The 27,268-nt window shown below is 41.6% G+C and overlaps 1 protein-coding gene across 4 annotated transcripts; it reads left to right on the forward strand.

The window, feature by feature from the left end:
- Positions 1 to 5,394: 5,394 nt before the first annotated feature.
- LOC122436714 (caldesmon-like) lies at positions 5,395 to 23,108 on the forward strand. Of its 4 annotated transcripts, none has more exons than XM_043460726.1 (16): positions 5,395 to 5,524; positions 11,205 to 11,289; positions 11,650 to 11,837; positions 14,099 to 14,147; positions 15,201 to 15,359; positions 15,714 to 15,907; positions 17,354 to 17,438; positions 17,779 to 17,934; positions 18,306 to 18,464; positions 18,807 to 19,000; positions 19,539 to 19,587; positions 19,954 to 20,112; positions 20,729 to 20,887; positions 21,245 to 21,403; positions 21,754 to 21,941; positions 22,893 to 23,108. In XM_043460726.1, the coding sequence occupies exons 2-16, from the start codon at positions 11,244 to 11,246 to the stop codon at positions 22,947 to 22,949; spliced, it is 2,001 nt and encodes a 666-aa protein (XP_043316661.1). In that variant the 5' UTR covers positions 5,395 to 5,524; positions 11,205 to 11,243; the 3' UTR covers positions 22,950 to 23,108. The 4 variants fall into 4 exon arrangements, with proteins under 4 accessions (XP_043316661.1, XP_043316664.1, XP_043316662.1 ...); XM_043460729.1 differs by having other exon boundaries at positions 18,813 to 19,000; XM_043460727.1 differs by having other exon boundaries at positions 15,717 to 15,907.
- Positions 23,109 to 27,268: the final 4,160 nt, after the last annotated feature.

The following is a 27,268-nucleotide window of genomic DNA, read 5'->3' on the forward strand; positions in this document are numbered from 1 at the left end:
AAGGAGACCTAGTTTAAGTTAGTCAATCAGTAATCCTTCCCTGACAGAAGAAGAGTTTAGATGAATTTTTAGTAAGAGCACAATTAGGAAAGAAATGAGAGAAGTGAAGTGCAGACAGAAGGAGAGTTTGTGTAAAAAATTCCTGATTGAAATAGAGTTGGGTGTATTTGGTACACGAAGGAAGCTCCACATGCTGAAGCTGAGATAACCAGGGACAAGGAGACAGGAAGACTGGAGCCGGATGATGTAAGATCTCGCAGCCTCCATACGGAGAATGTATGCTTCTAAGACTGTGCATGAAAGTGACATGACTTACTTTGTAATTTAAAAACTCATTGCAACTCCTGGGTGAAAATGAATTGATGATTGCTAAAAATGAAACTGGGGCTTCCTTTGCGGCTCAACGGTAAAGATTCTGCCTGCAATGCAGGAGATGCGGGAGACCAGGGTTTGATCTCTGGGTCTGGAAGATCCCCTGGAGGAGGGCATGGCACCCCACTTCAGTATTCTTGCCTGGAGAATCCTGTGGACAGAGGAGCCTGGCAGGTTACAGTCTGTGGGGTCACAAAGAGTCGGACACTACTGAAGCGACTGAGCCCCCACATAAGTAAAACTGATACCAGGTCATGGCACCAACCTTACAAATAGGCCAGTCTGGGGCTTTCTAAAATTAAAGGCCTGTTTACAAAAGACTTAAAATGCTAAGTGCCATATACTTATTTTTGAAAAAATAACAATGAAAGGCACTGTAACCCCTTGATGCAGTTTTTGATGAAAAATTAATCTGTTGATCTATGAATGAAATCAGAAATTTTATTTGAGTCAGATTCGAGGATTATAACTTGAGAAGAGCATCTCAGAAAGCTCTAAGAACTGTTCCACTGTTAGTAGTCAAGTCAGTGATAAAAGATTTTGGAGACAGATGCTGTACATTAAATGGCATATTATTGGTTGTTCACATAACCTAGAATGAAGCATCATCATGGCCCTTTATGAGATCAGGAAGGAATGTTATCTTTGAAGGAGTTGTCTTGGTGCCAGGGGGATGTTGCTGTTTATGGCTGAGCAGTTATTTCTGTCCATGGTGGAAGTTTTGTTGATACATAATGCAGATACACAGTGCACCGTAGGAGGGAGAGAGGAGGGCAAAGGGCATAGAAAATTTGTATGATTAAATTTTTCTTTTCTTGCCATAAAATATGAATTTTATTTCACATGATGTTTCTCCCCTTGCTCCCACCAAATGGCACATACTTGCAGTCATGACTTTCTTCTTCTTCTAGCTTTAATGAGATATAATTGACATATAACATAGTCTAAGGTGAGGGCTCCCCAGGCAGTGCTAGTGGTAAAGAACCCGCCTGCCAATGCAGGAGATGTAAGAGATGTGGGTTCAATTTTTGGATCCCCTGGAGTGGGGCATGGCAACCCACTCCAGTATTCTTGCCTGGAGAATCCCATGGACAGAGGAGCCTGGTGGGCTACAGTCTATGGTGTCGCAAAGACTTGGACATGACTTAAGTGACAGCACACACACACACACACACACACACATAGTTTAAGGTGAACAGTAATTAGGTTTTAAAATGATCTAACATAATGCTTTTCCAGCCAGCCAGTGTCTTACATCACTTGAGGCCACTTGAAATGGCATTTCTTTTAAACAGGATCCAGACTGAAACTGAAAACAATGAAGAGCTCCTTTTATAACAGACTCATTTCTAGGAAATCATCAGCTCTTCTGTAAGAGGAAAAGAAGAGCCTGATTTTGAAAATCTAATTCTGTAGCAGAATGTGAAAACTGGTCAGACAATTAAATCTGTGTTCCCAAAGTGCTTCTGCACATTCTCCTTAGAGACCACACTCTTCCTCTAGGGTACACTGTATTTCACTGGCCAGAAAAATCCCACGGGTTGTGCAAATTCTGCTTAGCTGGGAAAGAAATGAAGCAGGACCCTGTGGGGCTACTGGGCATGGAAGACTTTCAAACATTTGCTCACCAGTGAAGGGAGGTGTTGGAAGCCTCCGGGACGTGCCCAGGCCATGACAAGGTCACGAGAGAGGAACCTGCAAGGCAGCTCTTCCCCTCGGGGTCGCCCCGGGGACCCAGTTTGTCCCCTTTCTCTTTCCGTCTTACTGTTGTGCTTTCTACTAAATCTTGGAAATGTAATACGTAGTAATCAGGCCTCCCCGGAATAGCCCAAGCCGAGGGTATGGCTATGGCAGAAATAAGGAAAAGGCCACAGGCGTAGTTTGGCTGCTTGCTTAGAAGATTATAATGTTCTAGATTAAAAAAGAGTAGAGACATTTAGATTCAGAAGTAGATGTACTGCTTCAGTTTACTTGCTCCTTGCTTGAGAGGGCTTTCATTATTGCTATTTCTAGGCTGCTATTTGTCCATTGTTTCCCTTCCTTTAAACAACATGGAATATTATGGGTATTTTTGTAGAGTTAGGAAATGTGTTACATAGGATTTCAATAGAAGATTTATATTAACCAGCCTCACTGCCATTACCTCACTATTAATAGAGGTGTTTTGTTGCTTTAGAGGTGTTTTGCTGATTCATAGTTAATCATTGTAGACTAAGGTTTTGTGGTTTCAGGTAAAGAAAAATATCAGGGTTTTCATATGGTACTATTCTCAGAAATGTCAAACATGTTTTTGTAGCTCTTCCCATGTACTGTTTTATTGTCCAAAGAATTCATACTATATCTGGAATCTATGGAACATTGTTTTTGTCAGAGTGAAAATGTTAGGCCATTGAGGCATGCACGAAACCAACATCTGATGTAACATGGGGTGATGGTAAGGGGGAGGCAAGAAAAACAATTCTATATAATCTGAGCTGTTAAAAAATAAAGAAGACGAGTTCTTGCATTGCAACCAGAGTCCGTGCACTTCTTTTTGCTGATGCCACTCATCCCTTGGATATTCCTGGAGGGGATGCAGAGACAAAGAAGGAGCATTCAAGAAGTAATAGCGCAGCCTGGGGGCAGGGAACTGGTTACATCTTAAGGGATGTGAGCGCTTAGTCGCTCAGTTGTGTCAGACTCTTTGTGACACTATGGACTGTAGCCCTCTAGGCTTCTCTGTCCATGGAATTCTCCAGGCAAAAATACTGGAGTGGGTTGCCATTTTCTACTCCAGGAGATCTTCCCGACCTAGAGATTAAACCCACGTCTTTTGCGTCGCCTGCGTTGGCAGGCGGGTTCTTTACCACTGCGCCACCTGGGAAGTCCACTGGATACAGCTGGTGTCAAATTAACATATTATTTCTAAAACAAGATGCTGGGTTGGTCATCTTTTCTGCAGTTAAATAGAAAGTGAGTAAAATTTCATTTCAGTTAAATAACATCTCTTTATCTTCCATCACTTTAAGAAATTATTTTAATAATTCTTCCTTAACCTATACTATATTTTGTGAACAAGATTTATAGAATACATTTCTTAAAGATATTTTATCTTGCAATAATTTCCCATGGAACTCTTTCTGGAGTTCTCCCATGGAAGCTGGGAGATGACTCCAAGGGTATTTTTCTTCAGTAATAATAATGATAATAATAAATTAGCATAATCAAATAATACTAAAATGTGTTATTATAAACATTGAAATATGATAAATAGTAATAAAATAACAATAAAAATATTGATTTAAAGACTAAACGATTCAGCTAGTCTTATATTCTACATCTCTAAAATCATATTTTTATTTTATAGCCTCATGGAACAAAATAAAAACCAAAACAAAAGAGTGAGGCAGAAAGAGAGGGCAGGCAGAATGCTATGATCCAGTTGATGAGGAAAAAAGAACTTTTTCTCTGGACTTGGACCAGTGCCCAACCCTCATTGTCAGTATCTGTATCTCAGTAAGTTTAGGGTCACTATCTTTAACCCAGTTAAGTTTCAACTCTAGAAGTTACAAGTTTAAGGCACTTAAAAAATCTCTCTCTGATATTGCTGGGTATACTGTTAGTGATTTGACAGAATTTTCAGCTGTAAACACTGTGATTGATTCTATTTTATGAGATGAGCTCATGGCAATCCAGGTACGGATTCTACTTTTCTAGCCGCTCTTGCATCCAGGTGAGGCATGTGCACAGGAGGGTGGTTAGAAGCATACGTACCTTACTTGTGGGTCTGTGCCAGAGAACTCTGAGCCTTATCCATCTTACTATCTGGGAAAACTGAAGGCAGGAGGAGAAGGGGACGGCAGAGGACGAGATGGCTGGATAGCATCACCAACTCGATGGACGTGTTTGAGCAAGCTCCGGTAGTTGGTGATGGACAGGGAAGCCTGGTGTGCTGCAGTCCATGGGGCCGCAAAGAGTTGGACACGACAGACAGACTGAACTGAACTGATCTGGATATCAGCTGATGTGGCAGCTGTCAACCTTTGAATTTCCACATGTTTGTGATGTCTTAGTGGGTACCAAACAGCAGAATGAAAGGAACCCAAAATTCTGAATGAATTTCTGGAACCTAGAGTGGTGGGACTGTAATGTCTTCTAAGTTATAGAACCACCCTCCCAAACCATCTCCATCTCCAGTGTCCTCCCTTTATTCTCTCTTTCTGCCATCAGAGAGAGGGAGCTCAAACATGACTCAGCATGACCAGTAACCTTCAAAGTCTCTATCTGTCTGCGGAATACAGTCTATGAACCAAGTCTTTCAACTTTATTCTCAGTGAGTCTGTTACACTGGTTACATGGACCTGATTACATAGGGGCTGATTAGCCCCTACTTTTGTACATCTGTTCACTGCCTTCATTTGCTTTAAAATCTATTTCCTCCAGTTACCTTTTTAAAAAGACTGAATCACTTTTTAAGATCCAACAGAAATGATACCTTCTCAGTGAAGCTATGTATGAAAAGTGAAAGTGCTAGTCACTCAGTTGGGTTTAATTCTGTGACCCCACGGACCGTACCCGGCCAGGCTCCTCTGTCCATGGAATTCTCCAGGCAAGAATACTGGAATGGGTAGCCTTTCCCTTATCCAAGGGATCTTCCCCACACAGGGATCCAACCCAGGTCTCCTGCATTGCAGGCGGATTCTTTACCAGCTGAGCCGCCAGGGAAGCCCAATTAATAACAAGGGTACTTTTAAAAGAGAGAGAGAGGGGAAAAAAAAAAAAGATTCAAAGCAAAAAATTAAAACCCCAAAACCCCTCTATTGCCTTCCCCAAATTACCCCTGAGAAACAATCACATCGGCGGCTGCTCTGTTCCCACTGTGGGGTAAGGACACCGAAGACAACTGTGAAGGAGGGAGCTGCCTGGATTTTGGCCACATTCTGAGTCTCTAGCCTCGGTTAAGAAAGAAAAAAACCTGTAGCAATTATCCTTAGGATACCGCATGTGTCCTTTCGGTTTCATTACTCATAAGCCTCACCCATAACAGATGGCTGTGAAAACCTGCTCGCCTTTCAACTTTTAAAGAGCAGAGCAGGTTTCCGGAGGAACCAGACTCAAGGGGAGCCCCAGGGAAGAACCAAGGCAGCTGGGAATTTGACCCCCGGTGCGCCAAGTAAGTTTCTTCCTACACTTCCCCTTCCAAGCACATTTTTGTTAACTAACAACAGTGGATCCCTAGCGTAGACGGCACACTGCGGGAGAGGAGGCTGCCAGCTGCCTGGGCGGGAGGGTGTGAGGGCCGCTTTGCGTCTTCCTTTGGATCTGGTGCGGCTGCGAATCAAGTCCCTGGATGTGCTGCTTCCCCCGGACACTCAGTCCCGGCCTGCGGTAAAGAGCCTCGCTTGGGAGGAGGAATCCACCCCGTCTCACCTTCGGAAAAGGGGGCTGAGGTCCTTTATAGGACTGAGGGACTAAATCCCGCCTCCTAAAAGCGGAGCTGAGTGGGGTTGCTCCCTCCTCCCTCCTCCTCCCCATCAGACACCTCCTGACTACCCTGCGGGTAGTGGAAAAACAGAAAAGAAGGTCCTCAACATACGGAGGAGCCTGGTGGGCTGCAGTCCATGGGGTCGCTAAGAGTGGGACAGGACTGAGCGACTTCACTTTCACTTTTCACTTTCATGCGTTGGAGAAGGAAATGACAACCCACTCCAGTGTTCTTGTCTGGAGAGTCCCGGGGATGCGGGAGCCTGGTGGACTGCCGTCTATGGGGTCGCACAGAGTCGGACACAACTGAAGCGACTTAGCAGCAGCAGCAACATACAAGTTTATTTTTAAAAATTCTTATTACATATTAACCATGTGTAATATTCCAAAAATTCTGCAGAGTTGCATTTGTGTGAAATAATTTATTCTCACACTTTCCCTTAAAATAAACCATAAGGTCTAAGCCTATTTTTCCAAATGTGTCGTCCTTATCAAAAACAAAGCAAGACAAAAACACAAACGTTATTTTCAGTTTCTTGTTCTATTCCCTTTGTGAGAATGAAAAGCATGTCTCAGTTTCTTTTCAGCTTCTGTAAAATGGCTCAGAACGTAAAGAATCTGCCTGCAATGCAGGAGACCTGAGTTTATTCCCTGAGTCGGGAAGATCCCCATGCAGAAAAGAATGGCTACCCTCTCCAGTATTCTTGCTTGGAGAATTCCAGGGACAGAGAAGCCTGGTAGGCTACAGTCCATGGGGCTGCAGGTCAGGCAAGACCGAGCAACTAACACTTTCCATAAAATAGCCGCAGAAAATTGGGAGGAAAAAAGAGAGCAAGGATGACTGGTAAACAACTGGGAGCTTTTTCTGGAACTCACTGATCTGAAGAGCTGTGAAGAAGAAATGTTAATCTGTCGAGTTTCTTTTGCATATAAATAAGTCTTGAGATCAGAACTCTTGATTTCTGATTCAAAATGGTATGTGAGGAATGGAGACTTGAGGGAGAATATAGCCTGATGGTCTTGACTGTAGGATTCAGACGCTAGCTTTAGTTCTGGGAAGACTCAGCTTTCCCATTTGCACAGTGGTAGCTGGGAGCTGACAGCCTCATATCCTGTCACATAGCCAGGACACCAGCCCACGGTGTGGAAAGAACCCTGCCTGGAGAGATGAGAGATTAGGATCTTCTCCTGGTTCTTTGGAGAGGGGTTAGGGGAAGGACACATTTTCTCCACCCATGACCTCGTTTCCTCACTTGCATATGCATTGAGAGACTACTGCTTCTCAACAGGGTTCCACACTAGATTCACCGCCTGCACTTTTTTTTTTTTTTGAGTGATGACCGAGGCCATACTTGAGTCAGACAGTTCTAGCTGGTTTTATTTATTGAATAAGGAAAAAAATGATACACGCAAAGCAAATAGGCAGCCTAAACATGGCAGCCTCATTTTACCCCCAGTCACAACCTTAAAAGTTGGGAAACAAGCATGTTGCCTCCTGGCCTTGGTTGTAAGCCATTGCTCCGGCCCAAGTGGCCTCTGACACCCCAGGGGGCTGCTTATTTCTGGATACTTTCTGAAAATTGGGAAGGACCAACTCAACACTTCTGGGAAATAAGCAGTGCTTTCTTCTTCCTTAATGTAGTCCTGTGGTAGACATGTCCAAGGGTTGCACAGACCCTCCTGAGGGAAGAGTTCAGTTCTGAGTCTTTTTACATGGATATTTTTGAACAGTTATACTTCACTGAAGATCAGATATTCTTCACTGACTTTTTAATTAAGATATACTTTTTATTGGTTTATTACACACATCTTTTTCTTTTCTTTTTTTTTTTTAACACATATCTTTTTCTTGATGTTGATACACATTTCTATTTGGAAAAACAAAACCAATTTTCCAATGACTCAATTTCCCTACACAGAGGGTGACTGTTAAACTGTGTGGCCAAAAGGATTTTGATGACTTCTAAAAAAGAAAAGAAACAAAAACTGTTTCCCTTTTGGAACCTAAACTCCTTCAATCTCTTAAATAGTATAAATGGTTCTAAAGATATTGTATTTCATTGATTTGTCATATGTCAAACTGGAATTGTCAATCATCTCAGATTTTGATGAATACTTGCTATCCCTATCACTAATTCTATAGCTATTCTCAACAACTAAGACCAGGAAACAGAAGAGATGGATGAAATCTGTGTCTTAACATTTCATGGATTGTGTTCCCAAGGTCACCCTAGTCCCAGGTCCTCCCTCAGCATTGGCTTCACTGATCTGTTTTATTTTTAATATGTTTTCCTGGGAAATTCTTCTTCCAGAATACACCAAAGTATGTTACCTGAAAAAAGATACTTTCATTTTTAAAATGCTGTGACTTGAAGATCCATAAAGATTAATAGAAAGGAAATAACTTAGTAGCAGGAGATGTGGCTTATGAAGATTTTCCTACTTGTTATTTGGTCGCTAAGTAATGTCTGACTCATTGTGACCCCATGGACTGCAGCACACCAGGCTCCTCTGTCCTCTCCTATCTCCTGGAGTTAGCTCACATTCATGTTGATACTATATGGATATGATAAGTGATAAAAAAAATCATTTAGATTTGTAGTTTTGTACAAATCTACAAATTTGTAGATTTGTAGTTTCAGAGTTATTGATCATTTACCATAGCTCCCCTAAATTTCCTGACTTATCCAGTACTGTGAATGCTTGTGGTGACCTTCCTGGATGCCTTCAACAATGGGCAGTTCCTTATTTGGAGAACCTCTGTCCTAGTGTGGAAACTGAGCAGCTATGCAGAGGGAGGTTTCCACAAAAATGGTCCTGGCACTGTCAAAGATGGCCTACAGATAAGATGTAATGGAGTGCTCCAGGCTTCCCTGATTGCTCAGTGGTAAAGAACTCATCTGCCAGTGTAGGAGACACAGGTTCAAAGCCCTGGGTCAGAAAGATCCCCTGGAGGAGTGCATAGCAACCCACTCCAGTATTCTTGACTGGAAAATCCCATGGACAGAGGAGCCTGGTAGGTACAGTCCAGGCGGTCACAAGACAGTTGGACACGACTTAGTGACTAAACAACAACAGTGGACTACTCCATCAAATATGACAAACCAGAGTCATTGAAGCAGCACATGATAATTTGTCTTAATGGTTGATTCTTCATGTTACCTCTGATACCTTGAAGCCACATTTTTGTCCACAGGTTTACTACTGTTCATAGAAGAAAGATTCTGATTCTTTTGAGCAAGAGTGTTCTAATAGATTATATTACTCCAATTTATGTCCTCCTCTCCCAAGCTCAGGGCTTCCTTGGTGGCTCAGATGGTAAAGAATCCACCTGCAATGCAGGTCAAACCTGGGTTTGACCCCTGGGTTGGGAAGATCTCCTGGAGAAGGGAATGGCAACCCACTCCAGTATTCTTGCCTGGAATACTGACAAGACATGGACAGAGGAGCCTGGATGTGTACAGTCCATGGGATCGCAAAGAGTTGGAAACAACTGAGCAACTAACACTCACCCTTTCCCAAAGTCAGGCAATTTTCCTGGAAATCCGTCTGACCACTGAAGCAAAGTCAGTAGAGAACTCAGATGTCCTCCTTGACTGAAAATTATAAACACACTTAAGTTATTTTGAGCTTGTTGCTTTTACTGTGTACTCTCTCCCATTCATTGTAATCCAAGTTTCTCTGGGAAGATTCCCTTACCAGATATTTCTTTACTTTGCTTTTAGTGGTAATACTATAAATCATGTCCTATATATTGAATCTCAGGATGCTGCAACTGTGATGAACCAATATACGAAAAATCTCAGGATGCTACAACTGTGAGCAACCAAAATACAAACCAACATTTCACACAGAAGGCTCAGGGGACTTAGAAACTTACTAGTAGTCTTAGAGAATTTCAGTTTCTTTTTCTGAGGTGGGAGTAATTCAAGTTCCCTTAAACAGTTTTATTGAGATGTAAAACAAACACCATAAATTTAATGCATTTAAAATTTACAGTTGATACATATGTACCAAATTGGGAAAGGAGTACATCAAGGCTGCGTATTGTCATCCTGCTTATCTAACTTATATGCAGAGAACATCATGAGAAATGCTGGGCTGGATGAATCCCAAGCTGGAATCAAGATTGCTGGGAGAAATATGAATAACCTTAGATATGCAGATGACACCATCCTTATGGCAGAAAGCAAAGAAAAACTAAAAAGCCTCTTGATGAAAGTGAAAGAGGAGAGTAAAAAAGTTGGCTTAAAGTTCAACATTCAGAAAACTAAGATCATGGCATACGGTCCCATTATTTCATGGCAAATAGATGGGGTGGGGAAACAATGGAAACAGTGAGACTTTATTTTCTTGGGCTCGAAAATCACTGCAGATGGTGACTGCAGCCATGAAATTAAAAGATGCTTGCTCCTTGGAAGAAAAGCTATGACCAACCTAGACAGCGTGTTAAAAAGCAGAGACATTACTTTGCCAACAAAGGTCCGTCTAGTCGAAGCTATGGTTTTTCCAGTAGTCACATATAGATGTGAGTTTGGACCAATAAGGAAAGCTGAGTGCTGGAGAATTGATGCTTTTGAACTGTGGTGTTGGAGAAGACTCTTGAGAGTCTCTTGGACTGCAAGGAGATCAAACCAGTCCATCCTAAAGGAAATCAGTCCTGAATATTCATTGGAAGGACTGATGCTGAAGCTGAAACTCTAATACTTTGGTCACCTGATACGAAGAACTGACTCATTGGAAAAGACCCTGATGTTGGGAAAGACTGAAGGCGGGAGGAGAAGGGGATGACAGAGGATGAGTTGGTTGGGTAGCATCACTGACTTGATGGGACATGAGTTTGCATAAGCTCTGGGAGTTGGTGATTGACAGGGAAGTTTGGCATGGTGTTGTCCATGGATTCACAGAGTCGGACATGACTGTGTGACCGAACTGAACTGAACATATGTACCAGGGTAAATGTACAGTGATTTCACATGGAGAAGGTGTTTTCAGAAAGCTTCCTGAAAGATGTGTGGGGTGTAAATTGTGAAATATTTTTACATACTATCCAGGGTGGGATGTCTCCAGAAGAACCACAAACAGAAAAAAGATTGTGAAAAATATTAAAGGGCTTATAGTTACCTATTTGTAAACCTGCACATTCTTCTGACTAGTGGAAGCTAGCATGTGGTTTGGTGGAGTTGAGGGGAGGCAACACTGGCAAGGAGGTGCAGGGGTAGCGAGGTAGGCAGAATCTTGGAAATTGCATTTGTAGGCAGTTAGAAGCAACCAGTGAATGTTATTCAGAACAGTTCACTTGCCAGAATACTTTAATGGAATTCTAGATATGACCTGCTTGACATGTCTTTGCCCCTTTCTGTCTCCAGGGCTAAAAGAAGATAAAAGAAGAATTAGAAGAAAGCTGAATGAATAAAGATGGGATCCTTCATGATACAGAAAAGACCTCAGCAGGTACAGGGGAGGGTTCTGCAGTGGGGTGGGGTTCTGCTCACAGTTCTGCTGCAGTGGCCCCTGAGACTCTGACAGGAGGAACTTCCAGAAGCAGGGACCTTCTCCTCCTATAAGCACACTCTGTTTCATCTCACAATAACAAAGAGAGTTGTGGTTGTAGGTCCAGGCAGCCAGTCAGAATCTTTCCTAGCACATTTCCAAACCTGCCCTTGATGTACAGTCACAGGTGAAGTCAGACATGTCCATTTGCTTTTTCAAGACAATTTGGTCACTGAGAAGGTGGAGGTTTGAGGGATGAGAGGTTGTAGCTCTTAGGACTGACTTTTGTTTTCTCCCTTCTCTAACATCTTCCTGGAGCAGCAGAGCAGTACAAAAGAGAAGCAGCTAAGAGGGAAAAGGATTCTCTTGAGCAAAAGGTTAAAGAGCTGCTACAAATGTTAGAGAGCCAAGGAAGAGCCTTCAAGATATTTAGAGTCAAAATCACAGGCGAGATGAGAGAAAGAGACAACCTTCTGAGAAGGATGAACAAGAGGATTGAGATGCTGGAGGTAACTTGGTGTGGGTCTGGGCAGTGATGGTAGAAAAAGTCCTCAAACCCCAGGAAGGGATGGGTGGAAATTAAAGCAAAGTCATAGAGAGAAGCACCATGGTCCTTGACTGCTTTTGACTCATTAGAAGCTCTGAGTTTTTAATGGTTATTTATTTAGTTGCTAAATTGTGTCTGACTCCTTGCAACCCCCTGGACTGTAGCCTTCAGGCTACAGTACCCTGCAAGGCTCCTCTGTGCATGGAATTCTCCAGGATAGAATACTGGAGTGGGTTGCCATTTCCTTCTCCAGGGGATCTTCCCAACCCATGGGTCAAACCTGTGTCTCCTGCATTGGCAGGTGGATTCTTTACCATTGAGCCACCAGGGAAGCCCTTTTAATGGCTTAAATCCAAGCATTTGGGTTCTTATCACAGTGAGCTTCTGAAGATTCCAGGAGGACCTTGGAACCTCCATGCATTTATAAATAACTTTCCCATGATTTGAGAGAATAGCATTGAAACATGTATATTACCATATGTGAAATAGATCACCAGTCCAAGTTCGATGCATGAAACAGGGCGCTCAAAGCCAGTGCACAACCCTGAGGGATGGGATGGGGAGGGAGATGCGAGGAGAGTTCAGGATGGGGGATACATGTATGCCCATGGCTGATTCATGTCAGTGTATGGCAAAAACCACCACATACTGTAAAGTAATTAGCCTCCAATTAAAATAAATAAATTAATTTAAAAATAAAAACTTTCCCAGAGCTTGTGTTGCTGTTTTGAGGGATTCCTGGATGATCTCATGGAGTCAGTATTAACTGGGATTCCCAGGGCTATCAGGTGGTTATTCTGCGTGTATCTACTAGATGCAGGAGATGTTACTGGAGCAGTACATGTAATTTGTCTTAATAGTTGATTCTTCACGTCACCCACTCTACCTCAATGCCATCTTATTGGCTACAGATTTACTGCTATTCAAACCCTGATGGCTCAGTGGTAAAGAATCTGCTTGCAATGCGGACACTTGGATTCAATCCCTGGGTTGGGAAGATCAACCCGGTCCAGTGTTCTTGCCTGAGAAACTCCATGGACAGGGGAGCCTGGCGGGCTATACACTTTATGGGTTCGCAAGAGTTGGACACAACTTAGTGTCTAAACCACCATCATAGTAGCAGGATCTTGATTCCTTTAAGAGAGTCTAAATCACTATATTACTCCAAGTGATCTCCTCCTGTTCCAAACTCAGGTACTTTTTCTGGAAAACTGTCTGATCTCTGAAGCAGAGCAAAGACACTCAGATGTCCTTGACAGAACATGCCCCAGGTTTCCTTATCTACTTGGAACACATCTAGCTTATTTTTAGCTTGTTGTTTTTTCTGTACATTCTCTATATTCACAGTAAACCAAGTTCCTCTGGGAAGATCTCTTACCAGATCATTCTTCATCTTTACTTTGCTTTTAGTTGTATTACTGTTAACTGTATCCTGTAGATAGAATCTCAGGATGCTACAACTGCAAGGACCCCTAGAGATTATATAATACAAATTAAACATCTTGCAAACATGGCTCAAGGAGTTGGCACTTATCACCAACTCGATGGGCATGAGTTTGAGTAAACTCCAGGAGTTGGTGATGGACAGGGAGGCCGGGCGTGCTGTGATTCATGGGGTCGCAAAGAGTCAGACACGACTGAGTGACTGAGTTGAACTGAACTGAACTGAGTAGCCATAAAGAGACTATTTTCCCAGATGGAGTAATTCAAGTTTTCTTAAACAGTTTTATTGAGAGAGAATTTAAAAACTATCAATATAAAAAAAACTATTAATATAAATTTCATTTATTAAAAATACATGATTGATATGAATTACTCATGTGAATGTACACTGATTTCACATGGGGAAGGTTTTCTCTGAAATCTTCCTGAAAGAGGCATATGATGTAAATTTTGAAAAACTGGTACATCTTATTCAAGGTGGGATGTTATCAGAAGAGTCAAAAGCAGAAAAAACAGCATATGAAAAATATAAAAGTCCCCAAATTTGCATATTTATAAAACTGCACATTCTTCTGATGGGTGGAAGCTAGCATGCTGAGGGGTAAGCAACATGGTGAGGAGGCTGCAGGGGTAGCCAGGTAGGTGGGATCTGGAAAATTTACCTGTAGGCAGTGAGAAGCAACCAGGAAGTGTTGCTTGAAACAGTTCACTTCTCAGAATGTTTCAGTGGAAGTTTAAGTTTGACCTGCCTGACATGGCTTTACCCCTTTGTGCCTGCAGATCTTAAGAAAGATAAAGAAAGAACAAGAGGAATGCTTCATGAAGAAAGGTGAGGAGTGGAGAGAGGCTCAAGAAAGAGTGGATATATGTATATACGTATGTAGATAATTATGACCAATTCATGTTGTATGGCAGAAACCAACACAACATTCTAAAGCAATTTTCTTGAAGCCAGAAAGATAAAGACCAATACACTATACTAATGCATATATATGGAATTTAAAAAGATGGTAACGATAACCCAATATGCAAAACAGAAAAAGAGACACAGATATACAGAACAGACTTTGGGACTCTGTGGGAGAAGGCGAGGGTGGGATGTTCTGAGAGAACAGCATTGAAACAAGTATACTATCAAGGGTGAAACAGATCACCAGCTCAGGTTGGATGCATGAGACAAGTGCTCAGGGCTGGTGCACTGGGAAGACCCAGAGGGATGGGATGGGGAGGGAGGCAGGAGGGGGGATCAGGATGGGGAACACATGTAAATCCATGGCTGATTCATGTCAATGTATGGCAAAAACCACTACAATATTGTAAAGTAATTAGCCTCCAACTAATAAAAATAAGTGAAAAAAAAAGCTGGGGATCTATAAATGACAAATAGCTATATTAAAGAAATTAACTTTATATACTGAGCCACTGCTAATGATATTTTAATTAATAAAAGTTGCTTTTAAAAAAAATAACAAAATGTTGATTAAAATTTGAAAAAAAGAAAGCTCCTTCATGATTCAGAAAAGACCTCAGCAGGTAGAAGTTGGGCTCTCCTCACAGTAGGGAGGGGAGGTTCCTGCAGTGACCTCTGAGACTCTGACAGGAGAACTTCCAGAAGGATGAGCTTCTTCACCTCTTGTGAACTCACTCTGCTACATCTGAAATAACAAGGAGAGTTGTGGTTGTAGGTCTAGCCAGCCAGTCATGGCCTTTCCTAGCATGTTTTCATACCTGCCCTTATGTGTGGTCACAGGTGAATTCAAACATGTCCATCTGCTTTTTTCAGACAGTTTGGTCACTGAATGTGGAGGTTTGGGGGATGAGAGGTTGAAGCTCTCAGAGTTGACTGTTGTTTCCTTTCCTCTCTAAAAATCTTCCTGAACAGAGGAGCAGATCAAAAGAGAGGCAAGTGAGAGGGAAAAAGACCCTTCTGAGTTAAAGGTTCAAGAACTGCAGCGAAAGTTGGAGAACCAAAAGAGAGTTTTGGAGAGATTAAGAGCCAGAATGAGAAAGGAGATAAGAGAAAGAGAGAAGACCTCAGCAGGTACAGGGGAGAGTTCTGCTCACAATGGGGTGGGGAGGTTCTTGCAGTGCCCTGTGAGACTGCTACAGGAGGAATTTCCAAAAGCAGGGACCCTCTTCTCCTTCTCTGAACACACTCTAAGCTATATCTGAAATCAACAAGGTAAGATGATATAGGTCCAACCAGGGTGCCAGGGCCTTTCCTAGCACACTCCCCAAACTGCCCTTAATGTGTGGTCACAAGTGACTTGAAATGTTTTATGTGTCCACCTGCTTCTTCTACAGTTTGGTCACTGAGAAAGGAGGGTTGGGTTCTGGAAGGTGTAGGTCTCAGATCTGACTGTTGTTTTCTTCCTCCTCTAAATCCTTCCTGAAGCAGAAGAGTGGGCCAGAGGAGAGGCAACTGAGAGGGAAAAGGAACCTCTTGAACAAAAGGTTAAAGCATCACAGTCAAAGATGGAGGGTGACCAAAGTGTCTTCTTGAAGGGAGTTAGACTCCAAACGACAAAGAAGATGAGAGAAAGAGAAAACCTTCTGAGAAGGATAAAGGAGAGGTGTGAGATGTTGGAGGTAATCTAGTATGGGTCTGGGCAGTGACTGTGGAAAAAGTATTGGAACCTCAGGAAGTGGTGGGTGGAAATTAAAGCACAGTCACAGAGAGAAGCACTATTCCCCTTTATTGCTTTCAATTCACTAGAAGCTCTGAGATTTTAATGGCTTATATCTAGGCTTTTGAGTTCAGTTCACAGTTTTTGAAGAGTCCAGGAGAACCTTAGTATCTCCAAACATTTGTAGAATATAAATAACTTTTCCAAGCCTTGTGCTGCTGTTTTGAGAGATTCCTGATTGATCTCATGGAATCAGTATTAAATGGGGTTGCCAGATTTAACAAGTAGGCATTCTGAGTATGTTTAATGCAAGCAGGATAAATTACTGAAGCAGTACCTCGTCATTTTTCTTTTTTGGTCATTTTTCTTAATAGTTGATTCTTCCCATTGCCCTCACTACTTAAAGGCTAACTTATTGGCCACAGATTTAGCGCTATTCATAGTAGGGGGATCCCGATTTCTCTGAAAGAGTTCTAATAGAAAATAATATTCTATTCCAAACTGAAGCACTTTCTCTGGACATCTGTCTGACCTCTGAAACAACGTCAGTACAGATATCTTCCTTGACTAAACACTTGCATAATTTCCTTATATGCTTAGAAAAGACAAGTTATTTTGAGATTGCTTTTACTGTGCACTCATTCCCATTCAGAGCAAATCAAGCTCCTCTGCAGAGCTTCTCCTACCAAAGCTTTCTTTATCTTTATTATGCTTTTAGTTGTATTACTGTTATTCATACACTATAGATAGAATCTGAGGAAGCTACTGCTGTGAGGAACTATAGACATTATATTAAAAACCCCTGCATTTCACCTGGAAACTCAAGGAATAAAGATACTTACTGGTATGTCTTACAGTATTTCAGCACTTTTTTTCTGAGATGCAGAGATTCAAGTTTATTTAAACAGTTTCTTTGAGATGTAATTCACAAGCCATAAATTTCAGGGATTTAAATGTACAATTATATTTAATTAGATGTACATGTATAATTGATACAAATTTATGCACATAAAAGTACAGTGATTTCATATAGGGAAGGTGGTTTAGTGAATCTTCCCAGAAAAGGTGTGTGATGTAAATTTTGAAAAATTTGTACATATTATCTATGGTAGAATGTTATATCTGAAGAGCCAGAAGCAGGAAAAACAGCATACAGAAAATATGAAGGGGACCAAGGTTTTGTATTTGTAAAACTGCACATTTTTCTGACTAGTGGAACCTTCATGGATGGTGAAAGCAACACTAGCAGAGGAGGCTGGAGAGTTAGTGAGGTAGGCAGGATTTTGGAAACTTGCAGGCAGTTGAACACAACCAGGTAATGTTATTGAGAATAGTTCTTTTCTCAGAATATATCAACGGGGAGTTCAGGTTTGACCAGCATGACATGTCTGCCACTCTGTGTCTCCAGATCTTGGGGATGATAAAGGACGAGCTAGGGGAATGCTGCAAGAAGACAGATGAGCTCCTTTGTGACTCAGCCAAGATCTTAGCAGGTACACGGGAGGGCTCTGCTCACCGTGGGTGGGGAGGTTCCTGCCGTGCCCTCTGAGAACTCTGACAGGATGAACTTCTGGAACTTCTGTGAACATGCTCTGCTTCATCTGAAAATAAGGTGGCTTATGGTTTTAGGTCCAGCCAACCAGTCATTCCCAAATCTGCACATTCCTAAACTTGCCTTTGATATGTAGTCACAGGTGAATATAGCCATGGCCATCTCCTTTTTTCACAATAGTTTGGTCAATGGAAAGTGAAGGTTTAGTGGGTAGAGGAGGTTGTACCTCTCAGGGCTGACTGTTGTTTTCTTTCCTCTCTAAAATCTTCTTGGATGAGCAGAATGCCCTGAAGGAGAGCCATCTGAGAGGGAAAAGGAGCTTCTTGAGCAAAAGTATAAGGAGATACATCAAAAGGTGGAGGACCAAAAAAAAGACTTTGAAGAATTTGGAGGCAAAATGATAGAGGAAATAGGAAAAAGACAAAAGATTTCAGTAGGTACACGAATGGGCTCAGCACACAATGGGGTGGGGAGGTTCCTTCAGTGCCCTTTAGGAGTCTGATGGGAGGGACTTCCAGAAGTAGGGAACTTTCTGCCCTGTCTGAACATACTCTGTTATATCGGAAAATAACAATGCTGGTTGTGACTGTAGGTCCAGCCTGACAGTCAGGGATTTTCCTAGGAGATTCCCCACCCTGCCCTTGGTGTGTGAACACTAGTGAATCCAGACATTTCCGTCTGCTTTTTCACGACAGTTTGGTCACTGAGAAATTGGACAGTTGTGGGGGGAGGGGTGTGGTGTGTGAAGGGTGACAACTCTCAGATCTAACTGTTGTTTCCTCCTCTCTCTAACATCTTCCTGGAACAGAAGAGCGAGCCAAGAGAGAGGCAGCTGAGAGGGAAAAGGAGCTTCTTGAGCAAAAGGTTAAAGAGCTGCAGGAACAGCTGGAGGACCAAGAAAGGGTCTCTGAGGAATTTAGAGTCAAAAAGACAGAGAAGCGAAGAGAAAGAAAAAAGACATCAGCAGGTATAGGGTGGACTCAGCTCATGGTAGGGTGGGGAGGTTCCTGCAGTGCCCTCTGTGACTCTGACAGGAGGAACTTCCAGAAATAGGAGCTTCCTCTCCTTCTGTGAACACACTTTGCTACATCTGAAAATAACAAGGCGAGCTGTGGTTAGAGATCTAACCAGTCATCCCCTTTCCTAGCTCATTCTCGCACCTGCCCCCATGTGTGGTCACAGGTGAATTTAGACATGTCCATCTGCTTTGCCCAGACAGGTTGATTGCTCAGAAAGCAAGGGTTGTTGGTTGTGGGTTTGTAGCTCTCAGTGCTGACTGTTGTTTCCTTCTCTCTCTAAAATCTTCCGGGAGCAGAAATGCTGGTCCAATGGAAGATTGCTATGTGGCAAAAGAAGCTTCTTGAGCAAAAGGTTAAAGAATTGCAGCAAAAGTTGGAGGACCAAGAAAGAACCTTTGAGAGATTTAGAGTCATACTCACAAAGGAGATGAGAGAAAAAGACGACCTTCTGAGAAAGATGAATGAGAGGATTCAGATGCTGGAAGTATGTCTGGTCTGGGTCTGGGCAGTGACTTTGGAACAAAGCCTGAACCCTCAGGAAGGGATGGGTGAAAAATAAAACAAAGTCATAGAGAGAAGCACTATTGTTCTTCACTGCTTCTAATTCATTGGAAGCCCTGAGTTTTAAACAAGATTCTTTAACAATTTAAGTTAAACTTCAAGTTTCAAGTTCTTATACAGTTTTATTGAGTTACAATTCACAAACCATAAATTTCAAATATTGAAAATGTATAATATCATTGATACAAATTTACCAAAGTTATGTACAGTGATTTCACTTGGGGAATGTGCTTTATGGAATGTTCCTGGAAGAAGAATGTGGTGTAAAATTTGAAAATTTGTACATATTATCTGAGTTCGGATGTTACCAGAAGGGTTGCAAGCAGTAAAATACAGCCTATGAAAAATGTGAAGCAACATAGGAATGTTACTCAGAGGAGTTGATTTCTCAGAATATTTCAGTGAAAGTTCAGCACAGGTTAGACCTGCCTGACATGTTTTTGCCTCATTCTGATCTCCAGCACTTACTGAGGTTACCAGAAAAACTAGAGGAACACGACATGAAGAAAGGTGAGCTCCTTTGTGATGCAGGAAAGAAACCTAGCAGGTAGAGAGGAGAGCTTAGCTCACAGTGGGGTGGGAAGAGTCTGCCCTCTCAGACTCTGACAGGAGGAAATTCCAGAAGCTGGGAGCTCTCCTTCTGGGAATACACTCTGCTTCATCTGAAAAAACAAGGCTAATTGTGGTTGTCGGTCCAATCACTCAGTCAGGGCCTTTCCTATAAGATTCCCATCCCTGCCCTTGTGTGTGGTCACAGGTGTATTTAGACATGTCCATCTCCTTTTACATGACAGTTTGGTCACTGACAGAGTGGAGGGCTGTACCTCTCGGGGTTGACTGTTGTTCTCTTCCTTTTCTAAAATCTTCCTGGAGCAGAAGAGCAGGCCAAAAGAGAGGCAACTGAAAGGGAAAATGAGCCTCTTGCACAAAAGGTTAAAGAATTGCAGCAAAAATCGGAGAACCAAGAAAGAGTCTTTGAAGTATTAAGAGTCAAAATGACAGAGGAGTTGAATGAAAGAAAGAAAGCCTCAGCAGGTACAGGGGAGGGCTCATTTCACAGCGGGGTGGGGATGTTCTTGCAGTGCCCCCTGAGACTCAGACAGGAGGAACTTCCTGAAACAGGGAGCTTCCCCACCTCCCGTGAACACATACTGCTTCATCTGAAAATAACAGAGTTGTGGTTGTAGGTCCAGCCCGCCAGTCAGGGCCTTTCTTAGCATGATCCTAGGTGTATGTGGTGTGGAGGAGGAAATGGCAACCCACTTCAGTATTCTTGCCTAGAGAATCCTGTGGGCAGAGGAGCCTGGTGGGCTGCTGTCCAAAGGATCGCACAGAGTCGGACATGACTGCAGCAACTTAGCATGCATGCATGCTTGCTTTGGAGAAGGAAATGGCAACCCACTCCAGTGTTCTTGCCCGGAGAATCCCAGGGACAGAGGAGCCTGGTGGGCTGCCGTCTATGGGTCACACAGAGTTGGACACGAATGAAGTGACTTAGCAGCAGCAGCAGCAACAGGTGTATGTGGACATGTCTACCTACTTCTTTGGGACAGTTTGGTCCCTGAGGATATGGAGGGTTGGGATTTGGGGGGGTTGTAGCTGTCAGGTCTGACTGTTGTTTCCTTCCTTCTCTAAACTCTTCCTGGAGCAGAAGAGCAGATCAAAAGAGAGGCCACTGAGAGGGAAAAGGAGTCTCTTGAAAAACAGGTTGAAGAATTGCAGCAAAATTTGGAGGACCAGGAAAGAGTCTTCCAGAGATTAAGAACTGAAATGACAGAGGAGATGAGAGAAAGTGAAAAGGCCTCAGCAGGTACAGGGGAGAGCTCATTTCATAGTGGGTTGGGGAGGTTCCTGCAGTGTCCTCTGAGACTCTGACAGAAAGAACTTACTGAAATGAGGAGCCTCTTTTCCTTCTGTGAACACACTCTGCTTCATTTGAAAATACCAAGGAGAGTTGTGGGTATAGGTGCATCCAGCCAGTTAGGGCCTTCCCTAGCATGTTCCCAAATCTGCCCTTGATGTGTGGTCACAGGCACAGGTGGAAATGTCTACCTGCTTCTTCGGGACAGTTTGGTCCCTGAGGATATGGAGGGTTGGGATTTGTGGGGGTTGTAGCTGTCAGGTCTGACTGTTGTTTCCTTCCTTCTCTAAACTCTTCCTGGAGCAGAAGAGCAGATCAAAAGAGAGGCCACTGAGAGGGAAAAGGAGTCTCTTGAAAAACAGGTTGAAGAATTGCAGCAAAATTTGGAGGACCAAGAAAGAGTCTTCCAGAGATTAAGAACTGTAATGACAGAGGAGATGAGAGAAAGTGAAAAGGCCTCAGCAGGTACAGGGGAGAGCTCATTTCACAGTGGGGTGGGGAGGTTCCTGCAGTGTTTCTCTGAGAACTCTGACTGGAGCAACTTTCAGAAGCAGGGCCCTTCTTTTCCTTTTCTGAACACACTCTGTTACCTATGAAAACAACAGGCCAGTTATGGTTGTGGGTCCAACCAGCTAGTCAGCACCTGTCGTAGCACACTCTCACACCTGCCCTTGATGTGTGGTCACAGGTGAATTCAGACATGCCTATCTGCTTTTTTCAAGAAAGTATGGTCACTGAGAAAGTGGCGGGTTGGGGATTGGGGATTGTACCTCTGACTGTTGTTTTCTTCCCTATGTATAATTTTCCTGGAGCAGGAAAGCAGGCCAAAAGAAAGGCTGCTGAGAGGGAAAAGAAGCTTTTAGAGCAAAAGCTTAAAGAATTGCAACAAAAGTTTGAATATCAAGAAAGAGCCTTCAAGGCATTTAGAGTCCAAATAACAGAAGAGGTGAGAGAAGGAGACAACTTTCTGAGAAAGATGAATGAGAGGATTGAGATGCTGGAGGTGAGTCTGGTCTGGGTCTGGGCAGTGACTGTGGAGCAGAGTCCTGGAAACTCAGGAAGGGATGGGTGAAAATTAAAGCAATGTTGTAGAGAGAAGCACCATGATTCTTTACTGCTTTAGATTCATAGAAACCCTGGGATTTTAATGGTTTGTCTGGACACTTGAGTTCTGTTCATAGTGAGTTTGTCAAGAGTCCAGGAAGACCTTGATACTTTCAAGAATTTATAGACTATAGACAATTTTCCCAGGGTTTGTGCTGCTGTTTTGAGGGATTCCTGGTTGATCTCTGGACTTTTCCTGGAGCCAATATTAAGTGGGGTTCCCAGGGCTGGCAGGTGGATATTCTCAGAAGCAGATATTGGTTCACTTTACTAAGCTTCCTGCCAGTTTTCAGACTGCTACTACATCCAAAGACCCTGATATAGATCCTTGCCAACCTAAAGTGTTCAAATATGCACAGACTTAGAAATACGGGCAACTGCCAGCTCCTAATTTGGCTGCAGCTGTCTCCAGGTGAGTTTAAACTGCCAGAGTCAGCCTTCAGTAGAGGAGAAGTTCTATCTTCTCCCATCTGGAATTATTTATATCAGTTTTCTCGATCAGCTTAGGAGTTCTAAGTATTTCTAAGATGTGGAGAGAATTTGTGCCATTCACGAGGAAGGCCCTCACCCAAATAGCATAAATGTGGCTGAAATGTCTTATAACAATTGTCCTCATGCCTGGTTAGGACTGTAGGGAAACCCTAGTGATGGGTATGAGTAAGTTTGTGCTATGCATCCTCTCACCATCCAAACCTAAACCAGGAGATATTTCTGATGAACATAATAACTTCTCACGATCCTTTAAGAAAGAACTCTTTAAAAGAAAACAAATTGTTAATGGTAAACCTTGTTTTTGAAATATTGAGATTTTGGAAAGGTTTCTGTTTACTAACACATCATACATTTTTAGGCTGCAGTGAACAATGATAATGACAAGGATAATGAGGAAAACATTGGAAAGGACTGAACATCATAGACACAGGAAGATCATGACAAAGAAAATACTTCACAGCCTTTTGTTTTAGTCTCAGTTTGGGAGAAGATAAAACATGTGTGGTCACAAATTACTCAGATATTTTGTTTGTTTCTTTTGAATTCTGGTAATATTAAAAGTTTTCATAAGTGCTTTTTTGATTTGGATTATTTTTATTTATGTATGTACTTTTTCTTTTATCATTAAAGTTTTAATGTAAAAAATAGAAAAATCATCTACTATAGAGCATCAATTCCTGGCCCACAAAGGAAAGAATTAGTGTGGCTGAATAGTTAATTTAAGTGGAAATGGAAGCAACTGACTAGAAGACAAAAAGAAGGTCAATTTTGTGATATCTTGAAAAAAAGAAAAATTTTATTAAGTAATGCTTCTGAAAGTCACATATGAATGATTATACAAATGAATATGTATACTGTTTTCTTGAGAGGAAAGGACTAATTTCTTATACAAAACAGTTGTGTTACTTCACCTGTAAATTTTATGTGTTTTGAGTTAAAATTTCACAAAAGCTGATTGTAAATTTTAAATTGAGCTGATCAAACACATTAAGAAGCCATAAAAATTCAGAAGGGGTGTAGGGTTTGGGAAGTTTTCAGCCATAATTTCTTCTATAAATGAAGTTTATAAAACTGCAGTCATTAGAACAATGTGCCATCAAGGCAGAAATATGAAGACAATAACAGCATGCTACATAGTCTAAAAATAGAACCAACAACATACCTGATTAAAATTATGTGAATAGTGTTGTTTCAGATCAGTGAGAAAATATAAACAGTACATGAAGTGTTGTCAGTCTACTGGACAGCCATATAGAATGAGAGTGACTAGATCACTTATAAATCTTGCATGAAGAATATTCCAGCTTGACTTTAGATTTAAACATTAAAAATAATCTTGATGAAAACAGTAAATGTCAGATAATTATAAAATAAATGTGGAAACTTGAATTTATTTGTAAGTGACATAAAACTCAAAGATACACCTTTTATGATTTTGATGTCCTCTTTTACATCTTCATGTTTATCATTTTGTTGTTCATTTTTATTGTCACCACTTTCACATAAACTTTTTTGATTTTTAAACCTCTGTGTATTTGCTTAAGTGATTTACTTTCCTGTTGTGATTTTCTCTTTTCTTGTTTCTTTTCTATGTAGAGAAGACCTTTCAATATTTCTTTTAGGATAGGTTTAGTATTTCTGCAGCTTTGTTTATCTGAGAAATTATCTCTCCTCCTGTTCTAAATGGTAATTTTGCTGGGTAGAGTATCCTAGGTTGCAAGTTTTTCCCTTTCAGGACTTTGAATATATCTTTCAACTCCCTTCTGGCCTGCAAATTTCTGTAGAGAAATCAGCTGATAGACTTACCGGAGTGCCCTTGCAATTAACTCTTTGCTTTCTCTTGCTTCCTTTAGAATCCTCTCTTTAATATTTTGCCATTTCAATTGTAATATGTCTAGATCTGTTTGGATTCATCTTGTTTGGGTAGTGGCCCCTCTGCTTCTTCATTTTACTTATATTTTTCTGACTCTTTGAATTAAGTAGTAAGAGCACTGTTACTCCTAGGGAAGTAACTATTTGAAGGGAAGCGTGGTTCCTGTACCTGGATATCTGTTTCCTTTTTAAGTTTGGGAAGTTTTCAGCCATAATTTTGAAAGGTTGTTGCTGAACGATAAGACGCCGGAATTCTTGGCCTCCAGAGGTGACGAATTCAATCCAGGGCCAGAGACAAGGCTGGATCGCTTAGAGTTTTATTAAAGTATAATAAATATAGTAATTTATAATAAATATAGTAATAAAACTGTAATAAAGTTTTATTAAAGTATAAAGAAGATAGAGAAAGCTTCTGACATAGGCATCAGAAGGGGGAGGAAAGAGTACCCCCCTCCTAGTCTTTAGCTGTAAGTTATATAGTCACACACAGTCTTTTAATGAAAAGAAAGGAATGTCTTAGAATTTAGAATGGCACCAGATAATTCATCCCTGGCCATAAAACGATTGACTTGAATCTTGTAGAAGGGCAGATTACCAAACAGTTTCATTTACATAGATTAGGGGAACAATATCTGAGTAAGTAATTTAGGCCATTTGGCTGAACTTAGAGTCTGGGGTAAATGCATAGCACATTAACATAGCTTAAGACAAACATTTCCATAAGAAAAAGAAATGTATTGGTTAACTCAAGGTTTGAGAATAGTTAGCGTCAAGTGAAACCAGGTGTCATGGCAACACAGCATTTTAAGAGAAACCTCCTTTTAAATTTGTATAGAGAAGAAAAAATATCGCTGGTTTGTTTCCTCCTGCCGCTTAAGAGAGATAAAAATGTCTGGCACTTGCAGCCTATTTCCTCTGTTTGGAGACCCCTGGCCTTCCTGCCTGTTACACTCTCAATTTCTTCAAATACATTTTTGATCCCCTTTTCTCTTCTCCTCTGAGATCCCTATTATGTGTAGATTGGGATACTTTATATTATCTCATGCTTCCTTTCATTTTTCTTAATTTATCTTTCAATTTGCTGTTCTGATTGGGTGATTTCTGTTGTTTTGTCTTCCAGAGCATTTATTCATTCTTCTGCACTATCCAGTTTGCTATTTGTTGTCTTTAACTCCGATTTTATCTCTGCAAATGAGTTTTCTAATTTCAGTTGACTCCTCTTTATAGTTGCTTGTTCCTCTTTACAGTAATTTGCAATTCTATCTATAGCCTTTCTTAATTCCTTCAGTATTTTCATTGATCCTTTTTGAAAGCATAATCTGATATACCAGAGAAGTTTGTTTCATTGTTTGTTCTTTGAAGGGAATTCTCTTCCCTTCAAAAAATTACTTCCCTAGAATAACAGTGCTCTTAAGCCTAAATTCAAAGAGTCAGAAAAATGTAAGTAAAATGAAGAAGCAGTCAAGAGAATCAAGAAAATTAAAAAAATCAGAATTCTTTTATTTTGATTAAAAAAATCAAGAGAATTCTCTTCAAAGAACAAACTGTTATCTATTGTGCTCTTGTGTGCTTCCCAGATGACACTAGTGGCAAAGAATCCGCCTAATGCAAGAGATGCTAGAGACACTGGTTCAATCCCTGGGTTGGGAAGATCCCTTGGAGAAGGAAATGGCAACCCACTCCAGTATTCTTGATTGGAAAATCCCATGGACAGAGAAGCCTGGTTGGCTACAGTGCATGGGATTGCAGAGTTTGACACGACTGAGCACAAGCATGTGCGCACGTGCACACACACACACACACACACACACACACTGTGCTCTTGAAGAACTGTTTTTACATGGATGGTGTCCCTGTGTGACCTACATGAGTCTGGTAACTTTGGTGTGTGGACTGTGTTTCTTGCTGTTTTTTTTTTTTTTTTTGGTATGGATACCTGCTATATCGTTCCTCAGTGTGTGCTGGCTGTTATCCTCTTGATACTATATCTGATAGAGGTCCATTAAATTTGAAGGGAAACATATTAACAGGTCTTGGAATAGCCAGTATCCCTTTCCATTTGACCTTTTAGTAGCCAGAGAGGAAGTGCTGCATGTGCTAGAAGTAGGAACCAGGATTCCCCTATCTAGTAATCCCTGAATTATTGGGCAGAGTCCTTCAGGTTCCTCTGGTGTTAAATAATCTTGGGAAATCTTAGGGAGGGGCATGGATAGATCTACATTTACCTACTACAGCACTCTATTATGGGGTTCTGCACCACATAAATGCCAGATAATAGTGGAATTCCTTGTCTACAAAGAGGAGAAATTCTTTATACTAATTGCCTTCAGTTCAGTTCAGTTCAGTAGCTCAGTCATGTCCAACTCCTTGCAACCCCATGAACTGCAGCAGGCCAGGCCTCCCTGTCCATCACCAACTCTTGGAGTTCACCTAAACCCATGTCCATTGAGTCGGTGAAGCCATCCAACCATCTCATCCTCTGTCCTCCCCTTCTCCTCCTGCTCTCAATCTTTCCCAGCATCAGGGTCTTTTCAAATGAGTCACCTCTTCGCATCAGGTGGCCAAAGTATTGGAAGTTCAGCTTCAACATTAGTCCTTCCAATGAACACCCAGGACTGATCTCCTTTAGGATGGACTGCCTTCAATTCAGAACTAATTGCCTTAAATTCTCTATAAGAGGTACTAGTTCAAAGATAACAGAGAAACTTAGGGAAGTCAGGAGACTTAGGAAGCCATTAGAGGAAACAGGTGTGAAGGGAATGAATAGGGGACTTGTGAAAGAGGTCCTTCAGGATCACAAGGAAGTTTAACCCCATTTCATGAAGTTATCGAGGTAGCTGTTCTAAGAAGGAAGTTGTATTG

The sequence above is a fragment of the Cervus canadensis genome, chromosome 2, assembly GCF_019320065.1.
Source record: "Cervus canadensis isolate Bull #8, Minnesota chromosome 2, ASM1932006v1, whole genome shotgun sequence".
Classification (NCBI taxonomy): Eukaryota; Metazoa; Chordata; class Mammalia; order Artiodactyla; family Cervidae; genus Cervus; species Cervus canadensis.